The sequence below is a fragment of the Trachurus trachurus genome (assembly GCF_905171665.1).
Source record: "Trachurus trachurus genome assembly, chromosome: 1".
In the NCBI taxonomy this organism is placed as follows: Eukaryota; Metazoa; Chordata; class Actinopteri; order Carangiformes; family Carangidae; genus Trachurus; species Trachurus trachurus.
In genome coordinates this window covers 25,103,087-25,123,624 of record NC_139891.1, presented here as the reverse complement: position 1 = coordinate 25,123,624, position 20,538 = coordinate 25,103,087, and the positions used below count along the sequence as shown (strand labels likewise).

The following is a 20,538-nucleotide window of genomic DNA, read 5'->3' as shown; positions in this document are numbered from 1 at the left end:
ACCCAGCTCCACATCTTCTACTAAATAGTTATTTAATTAAATGGAAAATAACATGATTTATGCACCACGTAAGCACATTATTACTCCAAAATAATAAAGCTTTTGACTAGATGTAGACATGGTCCATCTAAATGACTAGAAGATACAGTGACTGATACATCAATACTGAGATTAGTATTCATGAACTACAGTACACATTGAATAGTAGCTAGAGGACACCTGAGGATGAGATGAAAAAAATGGCAAACAAGTTGAAAGTTCCAGCATTTTATTAATTAAAACTTATTACTGTAGTTAACATTTTAATTACATGGAAATCAATGGAGACTAACCATTAACAGAACAAAATAGCATATAAAGATGTGTCTGAAGGGATAAAAGTTAGGTCTGAGCTTTGAGCTCTGATATAAAGGAAAAAGTCTTCAAGCCGGAGAAACAATTAGCTGAAGTCAGCCAGGCTACAGCTGAACTACCATCCTACTGTAATCTCTTTATAATTAGCAATCAGGTGCAGAAAAGACAAGCTGTACAACAGTAAGGCAGGGCAAAGACAAGTAAGACATTTAAAAATAACAAAACAAAAACAATCACAACTGATGTCAAACTGATCCCAGAACCAAGGAAGAGACTAAGGCAGATCTGAACATAAGTTTCAGTACTAAAGATTCAAACAGAGGCTTAACCGTCAAAAAATCAGCAGCATAGAGATAACCCCACCCCAGATTAACACTAAATCACATTAAACCTTCACAAATAAAATGAACCAAAGTGTTATGTGTAGAGATTAAATTTATCTGTTTATGTGTGTGTTTGTGTGTTGACTAATGTGACCAATATTTGAGCTGTAGCTCCTGTTAAACTAGCAGATTAAGAATCAACAATCATACATCCAGAACAGATTGAGGGTGAAAAGCATAGTGTTGCTAAAAACAGTAGATTTCGAGACATTGGTACAATTCTTATACACTCTGGTCACCAGCAGCGTCTGAAAAAGACAGAAGAAAAACAGGAGCAGAGTATCAGTTTATAGATGTTTTTGCTCGGACTTGTGTGGATGCGTACATGGTAACAGGAGACTGTGGCTTGGCTTTTTCTGAAGTTGTTTGGCAACGACGCAAACAAACCTTTAATCCTAACTGACAAAGACTGTAATCCATACCTGGTTCCTTCAGTGCCTGTGCACTTCCCACCAGCCCAGTCAGCGATTCAGTGTTCCTGTTGAAGATCTCTACAGACAGGTTGTTATTCTGCTGCTCCTCCACTATTCTCTTCTGAAGCTCCTCCTAACATCACAGCACACAGGATATCCATTTGATTAAAGACATGTCTTTGCACTAGGATTTTTTCTTTTAATCACTTTTTAAAAGCTTAAAAAAACAAACAGGTATGCATTTATGTTCCTTTGGTTCGATGTTACATACCTCACACATGACTGTGAGCTGCAACGGCAAGTCATCCACCTTCACAAAGTCTTCCTCATCAGACTTTTGACTAGTGTTACCTGACCCCACCTCCTGCATTGAGATCAATACAAAACAGCAACAGCTCAAGATTAGACATTCATTTCACAGTTAAAGCCCCTACAAAGAACTTTAAACTGCATAATGCAAAAGTCTCTCGTTTCTGCTGAGGTCTCTGTGTGACCTACAACAGTAAATGAGGCCATAAGCTATTTCTAAATAGTGTAACCGGGAGGCAGTGGTCAGGTCAGTCCACAAACGAAACGATTTACGGCACTCACTCAGACGGGCGCAGTCGGGATGAAGAGGATATTTTATTAACTTAAAATGTGCATATTACTGTCACTACACAAACGGTGCGCAACTTCTTGCAGCACCAGACTCCTGCAGACTGCCGTGTCGTGCCACACAGCTGCATGCCACTGAGTGGGAAGCTTCTCCGCGCCGGAGACAGCTGAGGCAGGCGGGGCAGCTTGGTCTCACTGCCCTCCGCAGTCCTGGGGCGTCACAGACCGAGATGCCCCGTCTGTCTTGGCCGGTCGGAGCTCACACTCCGCGGTGCGCTGCCATGAGACGAGTCAGCCTGCTCCGCTGTCCTGCTAGAGGCTGTTCTAAAGTATTTTAAATACTTTTCCAAAGTAATTTAACTAAAACAGCTTCTTGTGCCTTTTTTTTCACCATGGCAAATCAAAATTATATATTATTTCAAGTGTCTTTACGACAATTCATGCTAGAGCTCATGGGGAATGCAGTCTTCATTCTGGCAAAACACTACCGCTTTTGTCCACAGGGGGCGCCAAAATCACCACAAAATGAAAGTTCCTTGTAGGGACACAAAGAGAAAAATCTAATTAGAGGATAAAAACAAATATCCTGACATTGTTCAATCACACTACCGTCCTCTCACTGGGACTTACATCAACATTGATCATGACAGGTGAGTCTGTGTCAGGGCTGCTAGTGGTGTTTGGTTCCTTGGGAGCATCCTGATCGTGAGAAACTATAGTGTTTTCCTCCGAAGCAGCGGCTGCCTCAACTTCACTCTCCTCCTCGGGGCTCTGGCACAGCTCTGTGGTGTGTTCACTTGTCGTGGAATTTGCAGGCTCGACTTGCTTGTTGGTTTCTGCAAGACAAAGATTTTACATCAGCGATGACAAAGTCTGAAAATACAAGATGTCTACCACACAAGTCCCGGTCTCAAATATTAATAGGACCTCACCATCGTTATTCTCTGAACTCCTCTGTTGAGTTTCTGTCTCCTGGTTTTCACTGGCTGCTGTCGCCTAGAACATGACAAAATTACACAGGTGAGATTTTGACAACAGTGATTTTTTGTAAGATAATAACAAAATAATAACAAAATAATAAACCATATCTTCATACACAGGATACAGCTCAGAGGTCTTTGATGAATATAAATGTGAACAGAGAAATCAATGGCTAGTTGTGTAAAAACTCTGTAACGAACTGTGGCTCTGACCTCCTGCTCCACATGTCCATCAGCAGAGGCCTGCAAGGAGGTTTGGACGTCAACCGGTCCGGCCTCAAACTCGTCCACCTCCTCCTCATCATTCTCATCCTCCCCACTGCCGTAGTTCGTCAGGGCCTGAGTCTCTGCTTTGGACAGACCTGGACAAAAAAACAAAGGCAGCACAAGAATGAAATGTTAGTGTGTATTTCAACAGCATGTATGAAACAGACAAAAAAGAATTACACGTGGATAGACATAATCCGTTTTGTTTTTTTGTGTGTGTTATAGGATGTTTGCTATTTGAGTTAAAGTGACTATTTTCAAATAAGGATTCAATGTGACAAGGTAAACAGGTTGTCAGTATGAAACTGTAACTGGCCAGCATGGCTTAAAGAGGGCCTAGATGTATGTGCGGAAATTAGGTTTTCTTTTAATGAGAAACACACAGAATTCAGTGACTTTCTGTGATTACTCATACACTGTCCTCCCTTTTTGGGCAGTTGTATCTATTCGTTGTTTAAAAAAACCTTATACTTACTGATTGACATAGGCATTCCCTGCCCAAGTCCTTCATCCTCATCTTCCTCCTCAGCCTCTGAAGCTTCAGTGCTCCTGTTGTTCTTCATCTCTGTGTGCAGGTAAAGATCCTGGAGTGTTGAATCACCTTCTTGCACAACCTCCTCTTGGTCCTAGGGCAAATAAAAAGACACAATTGTGACACTGATAACTGATAAACTAAGTACTGACAACTCCGTTATCAGTATTAGAATAAACTTACCTTGACTTCATCTGAGTAGGTTGGAGAAACTGATTTATCACCAGCAGACACTGTATTTTCCTATAAGGAGGAATTAATTGAAACCAGAGTTAAATTAGATTAAAGTCAGTCTGTTTATAGTGTCAATTATTTAATCACTCAATCATTTGGAGTGGAAATTGACAAAAAGAAAAGAGGCTAACCTTGACACCAGGCTTTGCTTTACTGGGTTGATCTGCCCTCTTCTTATTTTTGTGTTTGGCTGCCAAAGCGACGCTGCTGTTGTTGTCCAAATCCTGCATGAGCCTGAAGAAGGCTAATTCATTGAAGAGGATTTCTGAGATCTCCACCAGAAGGTCCTCCCCACAGTCCTTCAGAGTGCGGCCAACAAATTTAACGAGTGAGTCCTGGTGAGAGAAACAAAGCGTGAAATGTGAGAGACTGTTTTCTTATTTGATCTGCTTAAACACATATGGTCACCGTTTGAGGAATCTGGCACTGGACGTACCTGCAGGATGCCTCCCAGCTGTCTGTGGAAAAAGCGGACAAACTCCTTGCTTTCATCATTTTGTTGGGTCAGAGTGAGGACCATGCGCCGCACAGATGTCAACAGCTGGAGGGAGCACACCTCATCCATGTTTTCCTGAATAAAGACAACATATGACTCTTTAATAACTCTTCCCATTAAAGGTCCAGTGTGTAATATTTGTCAAGGTTTATTGGCAAAATCTGAATATACTACCAATGAATATATTTGTATAATTGCTATAAAATAGGACCTTTAAAGGCATTGCACTCAGTATTGATACTGATATATATGGTAAATCCCACTGGCGCACAGGTTGGGAACCCCAGCCATTCAATCTCAAATAAGAAATATTAATTTCAAAGTCTGGAAATGATCTAGATTTGATTTTAGACTTTCAACTTGACGAGCACATCACTTTAATTCAGTAGTTTATTTTGAGAACACCATATTTTTTCAACTCCAGTACACTCTACTGCAGCTCCCTGTGATGGATGGCGTACCTTCAGGAAGGGAATGACTTCTGTCATGATGGCTTTGATCTGACGATCCAGCTGCTGTGTGTCAATCTGAGGACACCGCATGTCGTTAGCCGCACCTCCTGTTCACACACAAACATTTTCTTCCTCAGAAATTCGGCAACATTTAACAGCACAGAGAGGCAATGGTTCTATTGCTACATGTTGCACATGTTGCAATCAGGCGAGGTCATGTGACTGTGTACCTTCCGCTTGTTCAGCAGGGTTAGCAGAGGGATGTTCAGCGTGAGAGACATCAGAGCCGCCTGCACCTGCAGTGCTGGCATTGCAGGGGTTAAACTCTGCTTTAAGCTTCATGCGCTCATATTCCCTAATCCTGGCCAGAGCTTTGTCTAAATGAATCACCGTGTTGCCTATCAGAGCAGCAAAGAAAGGAGAGCAAGGAGAGATAGATATGGGATATGAAAATTTCAAAAATCAATGCAGCAAGAGAAAAGAGAAGACAGTAATGGATATTAATGCTTCTGCCACCGGGTTTACACAAGAGGATCAAGCAAAGTAGGGCAGACCTCACTGCTCTTAATCTTTGATACCAAAGTTCCTCAAAGCTGAGGGTCCACTTTCCCACTGTCATACAATCCCTCCCGTGAAAACTATTCTTTCATTTGGCCCTACAGTATTGATCCTGAGGTGTAAAGTGGTTGGTTTTCCAAGACAAGCCCTGGGAAACCCTGCAGGAAGAAAGAAACCTCAATTTGCTACAGTTAAAGGCAATAAGCAAAGCAATTCAGGCGAATCCCTGGGATGTGAAAAAAGATATGTGTAGAAAAATCTAAATCGAAAGCTCGAGCAAAACGAGCAAAACTTATACCCAGGTCGTCATTAGCAAATGGTTCCAGGTTGGAGGAGGTTGACATGGTGCTGTCATTGTCCACAGATTCTGCATCGTCCCTCTTCTTCATCGTGTCCTGTGTGAGCCTCAAGTTCTTCTCCACCACCTCCTGGAAAAAAAATATGAGCAATGTTTTGAGCATCCTGTGCTTCTCTCAAATGTCAGATCCACTTTATTAGCAGCCTAACACCCCCTTAGTGAGTTCACAGAGAAAAAGGAGATTTTAGCACATACTATAAACAACAGCTATTTTAGCTTCTCTGGCCATTCTCCAAACATGGTAAATTAGACATCTCATCCATCATTCTTGAACAAAGGCATTATTAGACAGACAAAAGACCTGACTTCCAATTAGCAGAACTCTAGGGACCTTGGCCCAGAACAAAGAGCACATGTCTGATCTGGAAAAGGAGACATGGAGCGATGAGGGTCATTTTTTTTTTTTTTTTAACAGACAGGCTTCTGAAGTCTTGCTGTCAGGTTAGATTCAAAGACAACGACGATGGGGTGAGGGAACATTAAAACCATGGAATAAAGAGAGACATGGAAGGATGACAAAAAGACAAAGCAGCAAAGGATGAAAGGAGACAAGGCTGAGAAACTAATCCAAAATGTATTAGGATGTAGACGAGGAAGCAAGTTAAAACAGAGAAGTGAAAGGATGTCTGTAAAGTTTGACAGAGAGACTTCAGAGCAGGCAAAAGCTTCGACACAAAGACATGAGAGAAGACAACTGCCTGGGAAGCAATAATGTGTCTCTTACTGCATCGCTGGTAGCCAGACTCTCGCTGGGTGTCAGCTCCGACTGAGAACCTGCAGTCCACACCACAGGACCGAGATGAGGCATCTGGTCCTCTGCTGCGCTTTTCTCTGCCAGGTGCCTGGTCACTATATCCTGAAAGAAACCACAGGGGAGAGCCCACTGTTAGCATGTACTGAAGTTGTCAGGGAAACATTCATTCACAGCCAAGGCCAGGGTTGGATCATAGGAGATGTGATTCTGTTATCAAATAAGATTACACCACATATTATCAACACATTTTGGATGAATTCAAGCATTTAAACTACACAATTATGAAATAAATTTGTTCTATCATACTTTAAATAGTGCAATTCATTACAATATAACTAGAATATATTTACACAAAACGGCTGCACAAAGAAGAATGAAGTGTCTTTTTTTGTCATGTGATTCCTCTCTGTCTTCATTTCCTCCTTAACTTTATCTCTGGGCTTTCCAATATGTTCCCCTCAACAGTTCAAGGCCATCAACCTTTAATCTACAGTGGTCTATTACACCAAATGTGACCTCATGACCATCCATTTCAAAAAGCCTCTTTTCACTGCTGCTAATTGTCGCTCATTTTCAGCACAGAGAGCAGACACTTGAACCAGAGGCACTCAAGCATGACCAAGGTTAAAAATGATCAACGCATCCCTATGGAGACAGTATGAGAGATCAAAATATTATCTGTAACAGTAACCAGATATGCTGCAACAAGCAACTGCCCAGACCTGGAATCCCATCAATAACTTGACCAAAATCCTCTTTAGGGACAGAGCAAAGAGTGAATCAGAGGACCAGACACCTTGTAATACTAGATTCAAACAATGTTGTTTTTCAAACACATTAGCAGTAAACAGTTAAATGTGCCTTTACCTGGAGGGAATAGAGCGCCCTCTGTCGTAAGTAGTCTGTGTTAAGCAGCTGCAGCTCATGGAAGAGCTCGATGAGAAAGTGAGGTCGGGACTCGTTCTGGGATATCAAGGTAGCCACCTCAGAGTAGATGGTCTCCCTCAGCGCCTCGAACAGAGAGAAGTCGCTGCTTGCATCTACGGTTTCGAGATGAATAAACAGGCATTTGCATTATCTCATCCATGGATGAAAACAGTGATCTGCCCTTAGACTTAGAAGCTTTGGTTTAGGTTAAGACATCAACAGCCCATGCATGCGATGTTTAGGTGACATAAAAACCAAATGATGCTTGGATTTGCATTATGAGTTTACCTGGTGCTTCTGTGCATGCAATTCTGTTAGAGAGGAAGGGTGTTCTCCAAGCATAGGCTGTGAGTAAGATAAATTAAAGTGACAAAAAATAATAATTTAACCCATAATTAAAATTAAACATGTAGTCAAGACAAATGTGCAAAGAAACGTAAATTAAAATTATAACAAATGATAAGATGTTTTAATTGCATAAAACATTCTGACGTAAATAAGCCCAATGGAGATATTAAATGTAAACAAAAGGAAATTAAACACACAGACACAAGGGGAGTGAGGGTGGGTGAAACTTTCACTACAGGTAGTTTGAACCATACCAGAGGAGAGGTCATTCCTTTTATTCCCATGCTTTGTCTTGCTGTCTAGTTTCTCTTGAGTCAGCTTGTCCAGCAGACTCTGGTTCTGATCCTTGTGACGAGACGGGGGTGCCCTCTCCTGGGCAAAGTCTGCAGTGCTGCTAACACTATCACTCTCATGGCCTGATGAACACGGACAAATTTAAGAAAAGTGAGAAAAAAAGTGAGATTCACCTAATTAAGGATATGGATACAACAGAGGGAAATTCTACTTTATTTTGATACCTTCACTGTTCTTGTTGTGCCCTTTGCCCCTCTTGCGGCGACTCTTAGAATTGGGAGTCTTGCTTCGGGAGGCTAGGTTGGCCTGTGCTGAGGCCTTACGTCCAGCCTTGAAAGTCTTTGTAATGGTGGTGGGGTCAACAGCGTTAGGCATGCTACTGAAACTTTCCTGTGACGCCTGATCAAAGTCTTGAGATCTGGAATGGCGGTTGAGGAAAGTGGGAGAGGAAGGGGGCGAATCCTGTGGCTGAGCTTTAGACGGGTGTCGCTGGACGGTGTTGTTTGCATAGGGGGTGTTAAGCCAGCTGGCTGCTCTAAAGGGGTCAAGTGGAAAGAAAAATATATGAACAACAATGTTGGAGATACATATGCAAATGTATTTTTAAGCTAAAATTATGGACATACTCTCTTTCTGTTGTCGTGTTCAGCGGAGAGCGCTGCAGTGGAGGAGGGAAACTCATGTACTCCGTTTTGATGGAGGCGTTTGGGTCTAATTGCTGCTTCTGATGGTCAGGCGCACCATGACCTGCTGTACTCTGAGGGAACTCACCCATGGCAGGAGGGAACAGTGGATACAAGTTAAAGCCTGCAGAGTGAATGGAAAAGACTTAATTAGCTTAAGCTAGTGGGTTAATGATCCAAAAAGGCAATTAAATCATGCTGGTAGGACTTCCAGCCTTTCACAACCGAGTCACTTTAAAATACATCTATTACTTCAAACTCAACAAATTAAGAAGTACTACTGATATCAATAAGAGTAACAACACTGATCATCGAACAAAAAGGAAGGTTTTGTTTTTGTTTCTTTCTGTTCAATTTGTTGAACATCCTGATCTCTGTACTGCAAAAAGGCACTGCCGAGACTTTCACAAATATGATGACCCATTTATGGTCATGCTTTGTGAATTTAGAGTAGCTACAACATTTTTTTGTGCTCTGTATTATACCCAAAAACTATCTTTAGCTGGAATGGAAAAAAAATAGATTTGTGTTAGAATTCAGTTCAAGAGCTGATAAATATGCGGGTCATACTGGGAGGGAATGGGGATAAGGCGGCCGTTGACATGTTGTTGGTTGAAGGGTGCATGGTAGAGGAGAAAGGGAGGAAGACGCCAGGAGAGGCTGAGGGTCCAGAGCTGGATTCCTGCGAGGAGCCCTGCTTCTGTGTCTGCCAACATGCTGTTGAAGAGGAAGGCGGCTGCTGCTGCTGCTGTTGCTGCTGCTGCTGTTGTTGTTGATGTTGTTGCTGGCGCAGGAGGTCGCTCAGGACCTGCTTTAGTCTGAAGGAAATATATGATAGAATGTAGAAAATGCGGAAAATGTGAACAGCTGTGCCACTTGATACAAATAGTGGCGTAATTAAATATATACTGTATACTGTTGCCTTCACCTTTGCACATTGTTTTGCTGCCAAGCCAGCAGGGTGTAACACTGGTTCAGTTGGTGCATGACCAGGTGGACCTGTGGAGATGACAGGTTGTTGGGTAACATGCTGTACTGACCAGTCAGCATGGTCTGCAACATGTATGACAGCGTCTGTGGGAGAAGGTGAGAAACAGCAGAAATAATATTTATTAGTGTCTCTTTTGTTTTAAAAGAGAAAACCGTATAAAAATCAAATGAAACTCAACAACCAACCTGCTGGTCCTGCAGAAGTGTCTGGCACATGCTGGTGCTGAAGTCCAGCTGTCTCTGCAGCTGGCTGACCTGCTCCTGCCAGTGGCTTGAGCCCTCAGCGAAGGAAAGCTCTGAAGCCCAGCGCAGGTTTTCTTGCCGTCGAGTACCGCCATGCTGGCTTGCTGATTGGTTCAAACCTCTGGACTGCTGCTGCTGTTGCTGCTTGGCCTTAGTCTTGTTATGAAGATGTCCACTGCCCTCTCCTGAGAAGGCTGGTGGAGGCTTCAGGTTGCTGAAGACACAAAAAGGTGAGCACATCATTTGAAGTATATATATTAGAGATACGGTATTATGACCCAGTTCCTTCTGCCTCCACTTTGCCTCACCTTCCTTGATTGTTTCTATTAGTGAAAGAGCACTGGTTCCTGCTTGAAGAATAGATGTGGATGTCGTCGTCGCTGCTGCTCTCTGCACATTCTTCCTGCTCTTCTTCCTCCTCTCCGCCCATCTCTGAGTGGTATTCATCATCGTCGTCGTCCTCATCATCGTCATTGTCGTCAAGGTGGCAAGGTGTGGAACCCCAGGTGGCCATTGTCCTGGTGACAAATGTTTAAAATGATACAAAATGTAATAACTTCCGCTACCAGTTGGATGAAGTGAGGAAGGCACTGCTAAAATATGTAAATGACTAAAAACCCAAACAATGTATAACTCAGACATTCATGACACAGGCTTCTGAAGCAAATATAGATTATCTCCTACCGTTCATCTCTACTGATAGGTTGTGAGGGTGTAGCAAGGCCGTCTTGGTCACCGGTCCGGCGAGGAGAGTCACTAAGACCACTACGCCTCTGGTGTTCAGCCATCAAGGACTCCAAGTGCTTTCTGCGTTGGCGTAGCTCTTCTCGGAGGATTTGGTGGCGGCGCATCTCCGTCCAAAGCTGCTGGCAACACAAGAACAGAGAGCGCCAGTTTACAAATCCGTACTATTCTGGACATTCGGATCACACCGGGGAAATTAAACTAATGGTGGCAGTGGTTCTTACCTCATTGTCGGTGACTGAAGATGTAGCTGCTTCTGGAGGAGTGGGTTTGAGTGCAACCGAGTTGGGTTTGGGTCCAGCTGATGAAGAGGCCTGGATAGTGGCTGGAGTGGAAACTGTAACTGGGACCTTTTTCAGCAAACCCTGCTGACTCGCTGGGCTAGACACAGACGACTAGAACGGAGATAGAAGAGAATATAAGACTTATATTATATATACTATATATATATATATATTCTTACAGTGGGCAAAGAGTCTGAGCCGAACTCCTAAAGCGATGAGTGATTCCACTTCATCTGAAATCCTAGTTGAGATTTTTGGCATATAATTGGCATAAGATAAGCGGAAGACAACTAGTGTGTGTATAATACCTGCAGGTCAGGGCAAGCCCACTGGAGGTCCTGGATTTTGCCTTGGATTTCAATGAGTCTCTGACGCTCTTCATGGAGCTGCTTCAACTCCTGTTTCTGCTGAAGCAACTTCTCCTCATACAACTTCTCCCTGCGTCCAGGGTAGTGTTGAAAGACAAGAAAAGATAAACAGAATGAAATCAAAATAATATTTCGAAACAACCGTCACTGGAGCTCGGGGGCTTTCGTATGCCGTACCTAGCCTTGCTGGAGAGAGTGAGGTCTCTGGGGCTCTGTTTGGGTCCAGCCCCAGGTGTCCTAGCTGCAGCAGCTCTGGTGTTGTTTGGCTGTTGGTGTAAAGCTTCGTCTTCATTCGCCGTTGTACCATCTGTGTCATCGCTCTAGAAAGAGTCAAAAGCACATAGTAAAATACTGCAAAGACAAGGAATTACACTCCAGAAAAAAAGTCTGATATTCTTTATGTTGCACAAGAGGCAACATGTCAGTTTTAATGCTTACATTACATTTTTCAGACCCACAGAGGGGCATTATCAACCTTTGACCTTTTCTTTGCTAATCAAGAACACCTACAGTGTCTTAAATATTATTCAGTCATCTGTCTCACCTGAACCATGGCCATCAGTTCCTGCAGCTGCCTCATTTTCTGCTTCGCTGAATGGACCCCCTGGGGAAGTCCTCCATCATTCCCCATGCTGCTCCTCCGACTGGACCCCGACGCCTCGCTGTCCGCCGCCACAGCATGTGCCCCTGCATCATTGTCAAGACAGTCCTCATCTTCATCCTCATCCTTCACTTGGTTGTAGGGCGTGTCCCTGTTGTACTGGCACTCTAAGCATTTTAATATACAGCAATCATAAGGTAATGTACCATTTTACAGCACGAGACATCATAGTGATGACATCATGAGACAAAAGTGTTGGGCACGTCACTTTTAAAAAGTAATTAGTTATAGTTACTTGTTACTTACTAACTGCATCTATTGCATTATTTTTTTTATAAAATGCTCAAATATGTCAAATTACTTGGACTGGCCCCCCTAACACCCTAACCATAACCCTAACCTCCCGTTTATCTGGAACTAACCAACTCACTCAGTATTCCTCCGCACCCATACTCAGACTGCACTGTGTTGCCTGTGCGGAGGAATACTGAGTGAGTTGGCTTTTTTCCGACTAGTTGATGGACTGAAAAAATGTGTATATAACGTACACTTTAACAGGTGTATTATTTTGTGATGGGACTTCTTGAGTCAAGTAACGGCGAGTAAGGGCGCATTTATTGTTAGTAACGCCGTTATTACAGGGAAACAGTAACTTTTTGGATTACTCATTACTGAAAAAAGTTGTGCCATTTGTAACACCGTTATTTTATAACGTTGTTGTTCCTACCATTGCCTCTGAATAGTCTATGCTGCCATATACTCTACAGTATGTTGATGTAAAGTTTAACAGTGGTCTGTCTGTGTCTGTATGAGAGTACCTATGGCTGAGGGGATGTTGAGGCTGCGGAGGTTGGCCGCTGACCGGTTGTTGATCTCACACTCAGTGTTGAGTCTGCCGTCCCGGTTGTTGGTACCACCACTCCTGACACTGCGCCCGTTGGTCAGGCTGTTCAAGTCTGTCCAGTTGCCGCTGCGCTGCGGGTTTCTAAACGTATAATGGGTAGTCTGTTATGGATACAGCGCTATTTGCTGTCAATGACAACAAAACTTTCCTCTTTTTTTTTTTTCGTTGGCAGCCTTTCTGTGTAATTTAGCTATTTAAACAGAAGCTGTTGAATCTGCTCAAAATGATTATACCTCTGATAGAAATCGAATTGGAGATAAGCACCCTCATTTTTTAAATTTAACTACCCACCTGATGTTAGTTACAGGCTGGCGGTTTTCCTGCTCAGAGTCAAACATGGCCTCAAACATAGAGCCGTCCTCTGTCTCATCTTCCTCATCCTCCTCTTCATCATCGTCCTCTTTCACATTCTCATTGACCGCATCCACCATCATATCAGAAGTCTGCTCATAGTACTGAACCAACTCCCTCAGCTCATTCAAACGCTTGTGGACCTCCTTTAGCTTCCTGTAGGCAGTAGAAAAGAACAAATATTATACATAGAGGCATCCACATACAGAGGGCAGGCTGAGTGTCATGTTCAAAAACACTTTAGCAGAGGCTGAAACGTGTAAACAGGAGGCTATATAACAGGTTTTGTGGGTACGAGGTTAAATTACATTACCCTGTGTTCCACTCTACAGCACCCAGCTGCTGATATTTGACCTACCTATTTAACAGCCTGGAGCTGTGTGTGTTTTGTGCATACCTGAGCTTGTCTGTGGAGTTGGAGCTGTCCTGGTGTTGTGCAAGTGAATGATGAAAGGAAGTCGATGCCGAGGCCCCATTAGAGCACAGAGCAGATGGACATTCTGAAGACCCCCCCATACTCAGACTGCACTGTGTTGACAGGCCACGACCTGGAGGGAACCACATGCAGTTCATCAACAATTTATAAGGAAAGATGCCACAGAATGATGAGAGGTGCTTCTGCAATACTTACATGAGCTATTATTAAGAGTCTGGTCTCTGAGTGAATGCAGCTCCCGTAAGATTTTGTCCATGGTTTGCTTTTTGTCTTGGAGTTCTTGGAGTTTGGTAAGTTTAGCACTGGCAGCTGTTGCTCCGGTGTCTAGCCCGGTGTGTGGGCCAGAGGCGGAGTGGAGGAGCGGCCTGTGTTGAGGTGGGCCAAGAGCCTGGGGAGTCCTCGACCAGCACACCTCTCTGGAGAGGGAAAGACTCTCTGCCTGACGACGGTTGTCTGGCACTGCTTTAGTCTACAGGACAAAGGTAACGCAAAGCTTGAACTCTTCATCAAATTAAACAGTTAACACATACATCCTGACAAAATAAAGTATTTTTTAAAACATTGATGTTCGATTGTTATGGGAAAGGTAGACTGTGGCTGTACAAAGTGAATATCCACACATTCTGAAACTGAATTGTCACTGCCATCAGTAGATCATCGAGTGCATAAAGTGACATGGCGCTTTCATTAACTGTATCATTTATGGAGAATATTGTGGCCCAGTTGAGTGTCTACTGTACCTGAGAGTCATGCAGCTGGTTGTGAAACCGCTGTATCAAATCATTCAACTCGTCATTTAGCTCCGATGTGATGCTCAAGCCTGAAATGCTGCCTGTGGTTTCTGTGACAACTAATGACAACAAAACATTTCATATGAATTAAACAGAGAACAATATTTATTCATGCTTATCCTTAAATGCAACTAGAAGTGGTAGGTGCATAGATGTTAAGAGATTTACCAGAAGCACATAAATGAAAAATCCAATATAATCAGCTATGCCAGTTACAAGTTCATCAAAGAGATTCCTAATGTCACTGGTGGAGCTATGTCTACAAGAACAGAAAATGTTCTACCCAAAGTGTGAATGACCTTCCTAAACTCCACAGTCCACACACAACTGTTAGTCTGGACTTAGCTGGGATCACATCTGTGACTATGTGTATATATCTCACCGGTGTCTTCGATCACAGCAAGTGCCTGTTCTGCACTGTGCTGCATGGCCATTAGAGCTTCCTGCTGGCCCTGCAGGGCCCTGAGCTGCTCCTGCTGCTCCAGCATCTTCTTCAGCAGCTCGTGCTGTTTACGCAGATTCTCCAACTCTTCCTTCTGGTCAGCACGTACAACTTCTGGCCTGCCGCCCTACAAAATTCACACCCACATACCATTACACACACAGAACCTATAAACCTAACAACAGCAAAAGTGCATTGCTACTCAGCAGAAATGGTAGAAGAGAGGAGGGACTTATTGCTTGGGTTTTATTCCTTAATTTGAGAATTTAAAGACAACATCAACTGATACTAATAAGCAACACACGTTAATATACAAAAGGAATTGATTTTTTGGCAAACATCCCACCAAAAATGTACACACCATTGCATTTGAGGCATCTGAAGAGCGAACCTCAATGTTAAGAGAAGTGCTCTCTGCCAGTGAACCTGAGCCCACTGCAGAGTCCAGGGTCCCCACATCGTCCTCGTCATTCTCCCGCGCCTATTGAAATAGTAGAACAGCCAGTCAGCCACTGACTCAAAGATAGCCATTAAATTATGCAACAAAAATTGTCTCTCCGTTAACTGCTTGCCATAATAAAAGAGTAAAAAGATAGAAACTGAAAGTCATAACAAAAAAGACAGATCCAGATGCCTACATGCATCAGCTGCTGAACTGTGTAGGAATCTAGGGATGACAGTCTTCCAGTGAATTTACGTCTGATGAATAAGAACTAGGATATATTTCAGAATAAAATATACATTGACAATTTATTTCCGAAACAAAGCTTCAATTGAGGAACAATCTGAAAACTATCTCAGACGAGTAAGTAATGCTATCATCCTATGTCCCAATTTTTCAATCACATGAAACATGACTCCACTGTTGAAGTATTTCAGGCCAGAGAGAAAGACAGCCATTAAAAATATATGTGTGGCAGGCTTCCAGTATGCAAAACAGGTTCCACCTCAGCAATGAATCAGCTAAGAAACATATTTTGCACATGACAAAGCTTTTTTTTGTTAAATGTGCTGTGAGAGCATGGGAAAAGCAGAAAAGTAGATCTTATCATAAAAGATATGAAGCCTGAGGCTGGAGAAACATTTCACACACTTACCAGCATTTTCTGCAGGAACCGTAAATAAGACTTCTCCTGCTCCCTGAGGTGGTCAATGAGATGAGAAAGACGCTCCACATTGGCCGGCACATCGTTCTTCTCCACCAGGTCATCCCGCATGGAGCTGGCCTTGCTGATGTACTCCCGGATCTGTATCAGTTTGCTCACCACCTGAGACCATACACAGAGAGAGGGGGGGAGTGGTGTATGGGTGTGGGTTTCGGACGCGTAAATGAGGAGAAGACAAGAGAAAGACGTAAGGAAAGGTGAGCGAGCATCTGTAGCAACAGCTCAGTCTGGGCTGAACGAGGGCAGAAAAGGGGGTTGGGCACAAAACTCACTGGGCACCAAGGGTGGCATATTTATAAATTGCCCTAAATACAGCCTAGTTTCAGCTGCGCTAACTCTCCCTCACTTTCATCCTAGTTCTGATTTCACAGTAGTGTCTGAGTGCAGTGATACAAAGAGGCCATATGAACACGAAAGAACTATACTCACTTCAATTAAATGTGAAATTATTGTCTTTCTGATAATTATGGTTAAATCAATGGCTACCATCAACAATATTTTAGTGCATCTTTGTGCAGAAGTACCATAATATTATTAAGGGTTTGTCAATGTTACAGGTCGATGTCAATTACGTTTTGTTCCGAAGCACTCTAACCTTCCATGAAAGCTGTGTATACTCTCCAGGAATGCTTCACATTTCTAGGCGCCCTGAACAAGCCATCATTTTCTACAGTATGCTCTCAGAAACTGATCAGGGTACATAGGAGACAGAGTTAGCATTATAACTTAAAACTTTATTAATAGCTCAAATCTGCTGCATTGGTCTTTCATAATAGTTGTATTCTGCAGTATGTCTATTAGATAAAAAACCTAATAAGTGATTCATCTTATTTATGGTAATGTTGTCTGACTAAGTGTTGGTGGTCCAACACTTTAGTTCAGACTGAAATATCTCAGAAAACAACGGGATGGATGAAACTGGACTACATTTATTCAAATTGCCTTGAGGGTAAGTTGAAATTAATTTTTCCTGTAACACCATCATCAGGTCCAAGTTTTACCTTATCCAAAGTTTTTGCATATTCATTTTACTTATTCTGTTTTGACTTGTTCCGTTTCACTCAGTTCTCCTGGCTACAAGGCATCAAGACTAAACTCCAGCAACAAGAACACCAAACAATACCTGGCTGCTGTCTATTCTCTGCTCTTCTCTCCCGTATCCTCTGTGCACCAAGGGCCCTCTCTCGGCGCTACCATGGGTGAGCCTTGGAGATTCCTTGGATGGAATCACAGGGGTTAACGTATCTCTGAATCCCGGGCCCTGCTTCTTGGTTTCCTTGGTGATAGCCGGGGTGGCTGGGGCAGAGGAGGAGGGCGGGAGCAACTCCTTGCTTTTGTTAGTATTTACATGCAGAGGTAGAAAGTTGTAGGGCTTCTTGTTCTCTCCAGCTAACTGGCGTTGGTTGTTGGCAGCTGTGACACGCCCCTGGGAGTCACTGCCGATGCTCCTCTGAGTAGGAAAAGAAGATACAAGTCAGACAAATCACCACTCAAGATTGTCATTCTGCTTTAAAAACTGAAATGGGTTCAATATTGTGTACTTGTTTTTCTGTCCAAATCATGCTTGTTATCACAGTAATTACAATGACAATGCATTGCACTAATAAAATAAAAACTCACACTGGCTTTGTCCACTTGTATTAAATTTTGACACACTTTAATTCTTCTATTTTGCTTCTTAATTCCAAGTTTACACTTTCTTCTCAGTGTCTACTATTTTTGTTCAGTGCTCTGCCACTCTGCCACCCTCAATGCAGCAATAGAACAAGGTCAGCCCATCAACTCCATACTAAACTATGAAAAATATTCTGCTATCACTTCCTCTATTGGCTGCTAGAGAAGAACAGCAGGACATTGGCAATTTAATCACTGAGAAAGGAGCAGAACTTTTTTTTTTTTTTGTGATAAAAATCTTTTTATTTTGTGTCCTTAAGATTCTCCCCAAAAAAATAAAAAGAATTTGATTTGAAACTTGATATGTGAAAGGAGTGGGAATCTGCAGCTGGCAGAAATGAGCATGACTGTACTTTGTTGCTTGTTGAGTACATGTGTCCTTGAACACATGCTGGTTACATTGTATCTGTTCAGATCAAGGCTTCTTCATTGCAACAGCATTGTGTTAGTGCACAATAGCTTGTTTGTCAACAGCTGCTATTTATTTCTCACAACAAATGGGTCACAACACAGTTGACCTATCACAGTCAGTACCTCACTCAAGCCACTTTATGTTATAAAATAAAACAAATAAATAAATAAATGAACCTCTTTCTATGACTCAGATACAAAATAAAAATGCATGCCACAATGGGGGGGGGGGGGGGGGGGACTTTGATATGCAGCAGCTTTTTACCTCATCTAGGTCTGTGAAATTGATCCTCTGACGCAACTTGTCTAATTCAGCTTGGTCTGGGACAGACATCTGGGTGGTATATTTGATGTGAGGAAAGGAATGAGGAGTGCGTGCTCTCCTGCGACCAGCCCCAGGGGTGGACTCTGGTGAAATATCATTAGTCAGGCGGCTCTCCACAACCGCAGCTGACAGTTTCTTCTTGTTCTTCTCTGATGATCGGTTGGCTTTCTTCTGCTGTACACCCCAGTCCTGATCAAGAAAGAAAATAGATTTACACTGTCATCATGCTTGTTTACTTGCCGGGACACATCAAATATCATAACAGCAAATTCATAGCCACAAGACACTGAGATACATTTTACAGAGCACGCTTGAATTACAACATTTTGGTCAGATTAGCTGTACAATAGAAGCACACAATGTTGAGTCCCTCCAGTGTGATATTATGTGAAAAATGAAACTGCCCAGTCATGTGTATGTAGTTTCTATCAGTGCTGACCACCCCTTACCATGTTGTTGAGTCTATCATCCAGGCTGCCATTTGATACAGCCCAGTTGTGCAGCTCTTCTGAACTGTCATCAAAAGGAGTGCCACCAGTTGCCATATCACCCACTCACAGATTTCTGAAATTCACAACAAAAGGCATTATGGGCACCTCAGGAAAACAACATAACAAGTTCTACAAATCTACATGAAAAACATTCAATCAAATTGACATTTTCTCAGCTGGTAATAGCTTGTGGAAGATAAATCATACTATTTACTATCCAAAGAATAACAACCCAGTAATAATTAAAAACACCAAATAAGATTAAGTGGCAGGAGTTAAAAGAGAATTTCAGACAGTTTTACAGCATCTTCAGGTGACATTATTAACTATTGACTGTCATTGTCACTCTTACTGTACGTTAAGCCGATGGTGGTACCAACAAAACAGCAACAGATTTGATGAAGCTAACCACATGAAATTTGTAACAAAGCTAACAGCAGTTAGCTATTATCAGCGACGACACAAACTCACCATGTGTTACAGAACGATATATAACGTTAAAAATACTGCTAAAGCTAATGCTAGAAATCCAAATACATTTTATGAAGCCAGGGTAGGTTAACTGATACAGTAAAGACAAGAGTTACATGGAAGCACCAAATGCGTCATTCCTTACCAACAGCAGATAAGTTTAGCTAACGTTTACTCTCCAATTATCAAACAGTCTTGGGGAGAAAGAAGCTGTCATTTATGTCGATCGGGTGACGTTACCAAGTAGCCTTTTTCGACCTGTCCGTTAGCTGCCGTTGGGTTTTGTGTGTATCTGTGGCCCGCTCAGATTCCCGGGGAAAAACAATGAGACATTCCCTCCACCACGCAGCGGGATCCTGCAAGCTTTCTGTCACTGCTGCTTCCCAGAGGGACACACACACACACACGGGTTATCGTTGCTGAAAGTCCAGCGACAACCGATAGAAGACGCGGAGCTACAGCTCAAGCATACCCTTTAATACGTTCTCGATTTTAGAACTTTACTAGCTCATCATCAACTGTGACCTAGTTCCCGTTCCACAATCGCCATGGCAACACGCGATAACCCCGATCTGCATCAGCTAACTCTCTGAATACCACCACTTTAACGATCTATCAATAGACCACCACGTCGAGTGTGATTTCAATCTATCGAAAAATAAACAAATTGCATGCTTATGAGTCGCCTATGTTGACAAAGCTCGCTGGGGTTAACTGGCTAGTGCTATCTGGCTTTGCTAAATGCTGCTCAACATTGAGCTAACTTTAAATGCCTCGGGTAAAAAGTTGAAGCAAACACGCACCTCAGCTGTTTGTTATGTTAGTGAGCTAGGGTTTTTTTAATACAAATTATCAGGGCTAACTAACCAACGGTGACATTGGTCATCTATCGAGAAACGCAGCAGGTACATAGATAAAATACTGGCTCTTTAGTCATATTGAAACTATGCGCTAGCCAAGTTAGCTTACATTTCAAGGCGGAGGACGTTGTTGTTACCATTCGGAATGGAACTGGAGGTGATGCTGTTGCCTAGCAGCCGACACGGCGTAGTAACGGTTCCACGGAATCTGTCAGAATCTGGTTAAAAGCCATTCGATAAAATGATAACGTCTTATCGGTCCCACTTATGCAGCAGCCAACTCATGGATGTGGTCTTGGCCTGTTATGAACACTCCCATTCAACAGGGGGCAGTACACATTAACTTGGTGCTATTG

At 42.7% G+C, this 20,538-nt stretch overlaps 1 protein-coding gene across 7 annotated transcripts; it reads right to left on the bottom strand.

Moving 5' to 3' along the window:
- Nucleotides 1-259: 259 nt before the first annotated feature.
- Nucleotides 260-20,491, bottom strand: pcm1 (pericentriolar material 1). Of its 7 annotated transcripts, none has more exons than XM_083978755.1 (40): nt 20,292-20,491; nt 18,810-18,924; nt 18,301-18,549; nt 17,074-17,400; nt 15,882-16,052; nt 15,146-15,265; nt 14,725-14,911; nt 14,292-14,401; nt 13,747-14,020; nt 13,513-13,663; nt 13,056-13,271; nt 12,679-12,845; nt 11,804-12,027; nt 11,437-11,579; nt 11,200-11,329; nt 10,832-11,002; nt 10,548-10,729; nt 10,172-10,381; nt 9,807-10,077; nt 9,559-9,704; nt 9,201-9,448; nt 8,574-8,754; nt 8,172-8,482; nt 7,908-8,069; nt 7,594-7,650; nt 7,246-7,418; nt 6,349-6,480; nt 5,565-5,694; nt 4,939-5,106; nt 4,718-4,815; nt 4,197-4,331; nt 3,892-4,095; nt 3,710-3,769; nt 3,470-3,620; nt 2,941-3,089; nt 2,680-2,743; nt 2,378-2,583; nt 1,422-1,514; nt 1,160-1,283; nt 260-985 (listed from the first exon to the last, which is right to left on the bottom strand). In XM_083978755.1, the coding sequence occupies exons 2-40, from the start codon at nt 18,903-18,905 to the stop codon at nt 960-962; spliced, it is 6,417 nt and encodes a 2,138-aa protein (XP_083834881.1). In that variant the 5' UTR covers nt 18,906-18,924; nt 20,292-20,491; the 3' UTR covers nt 260-959. The 7 variants fall into 7 exon arrangements, with proteins under 7 accessions (XP_083834881.1, XP_083834884.1, XP_083834886.1 ...); XM_083978758.1 differs by having other exon boundaries at nt 10,548-10,726; XM_083978760.1 differs by having other exon boundaries at nt 11,804-11,946.
- Nucleotides 20,492-20,538: the final 47 nt, after the last annotated feature.

Bases quoted from the DNA above. Each gene is read 5' to 3' on its own strand.
- pcm1 (XM_083978755.1), bottom strand. From the start codon at position 18,905: ATGGCAACTGGTGGCACTCCTTTTGATGACAGTTCAGAAGAGCTGCAC. The intron at 12,028-12,678 runs GTACTCTCATAC...TAAAATGCTTAG, and splicing joins CAACATCCCCTCAGCCATAG to AGTGCCAGTACAACAGGGAC. The intron at 11,580-11,803 runs GTGAGACAGATG...GACTCTTTCTAG, and splicing joins AACTGATGGCCATGGTTCAG to AGCGATGACACAGATGGTAC.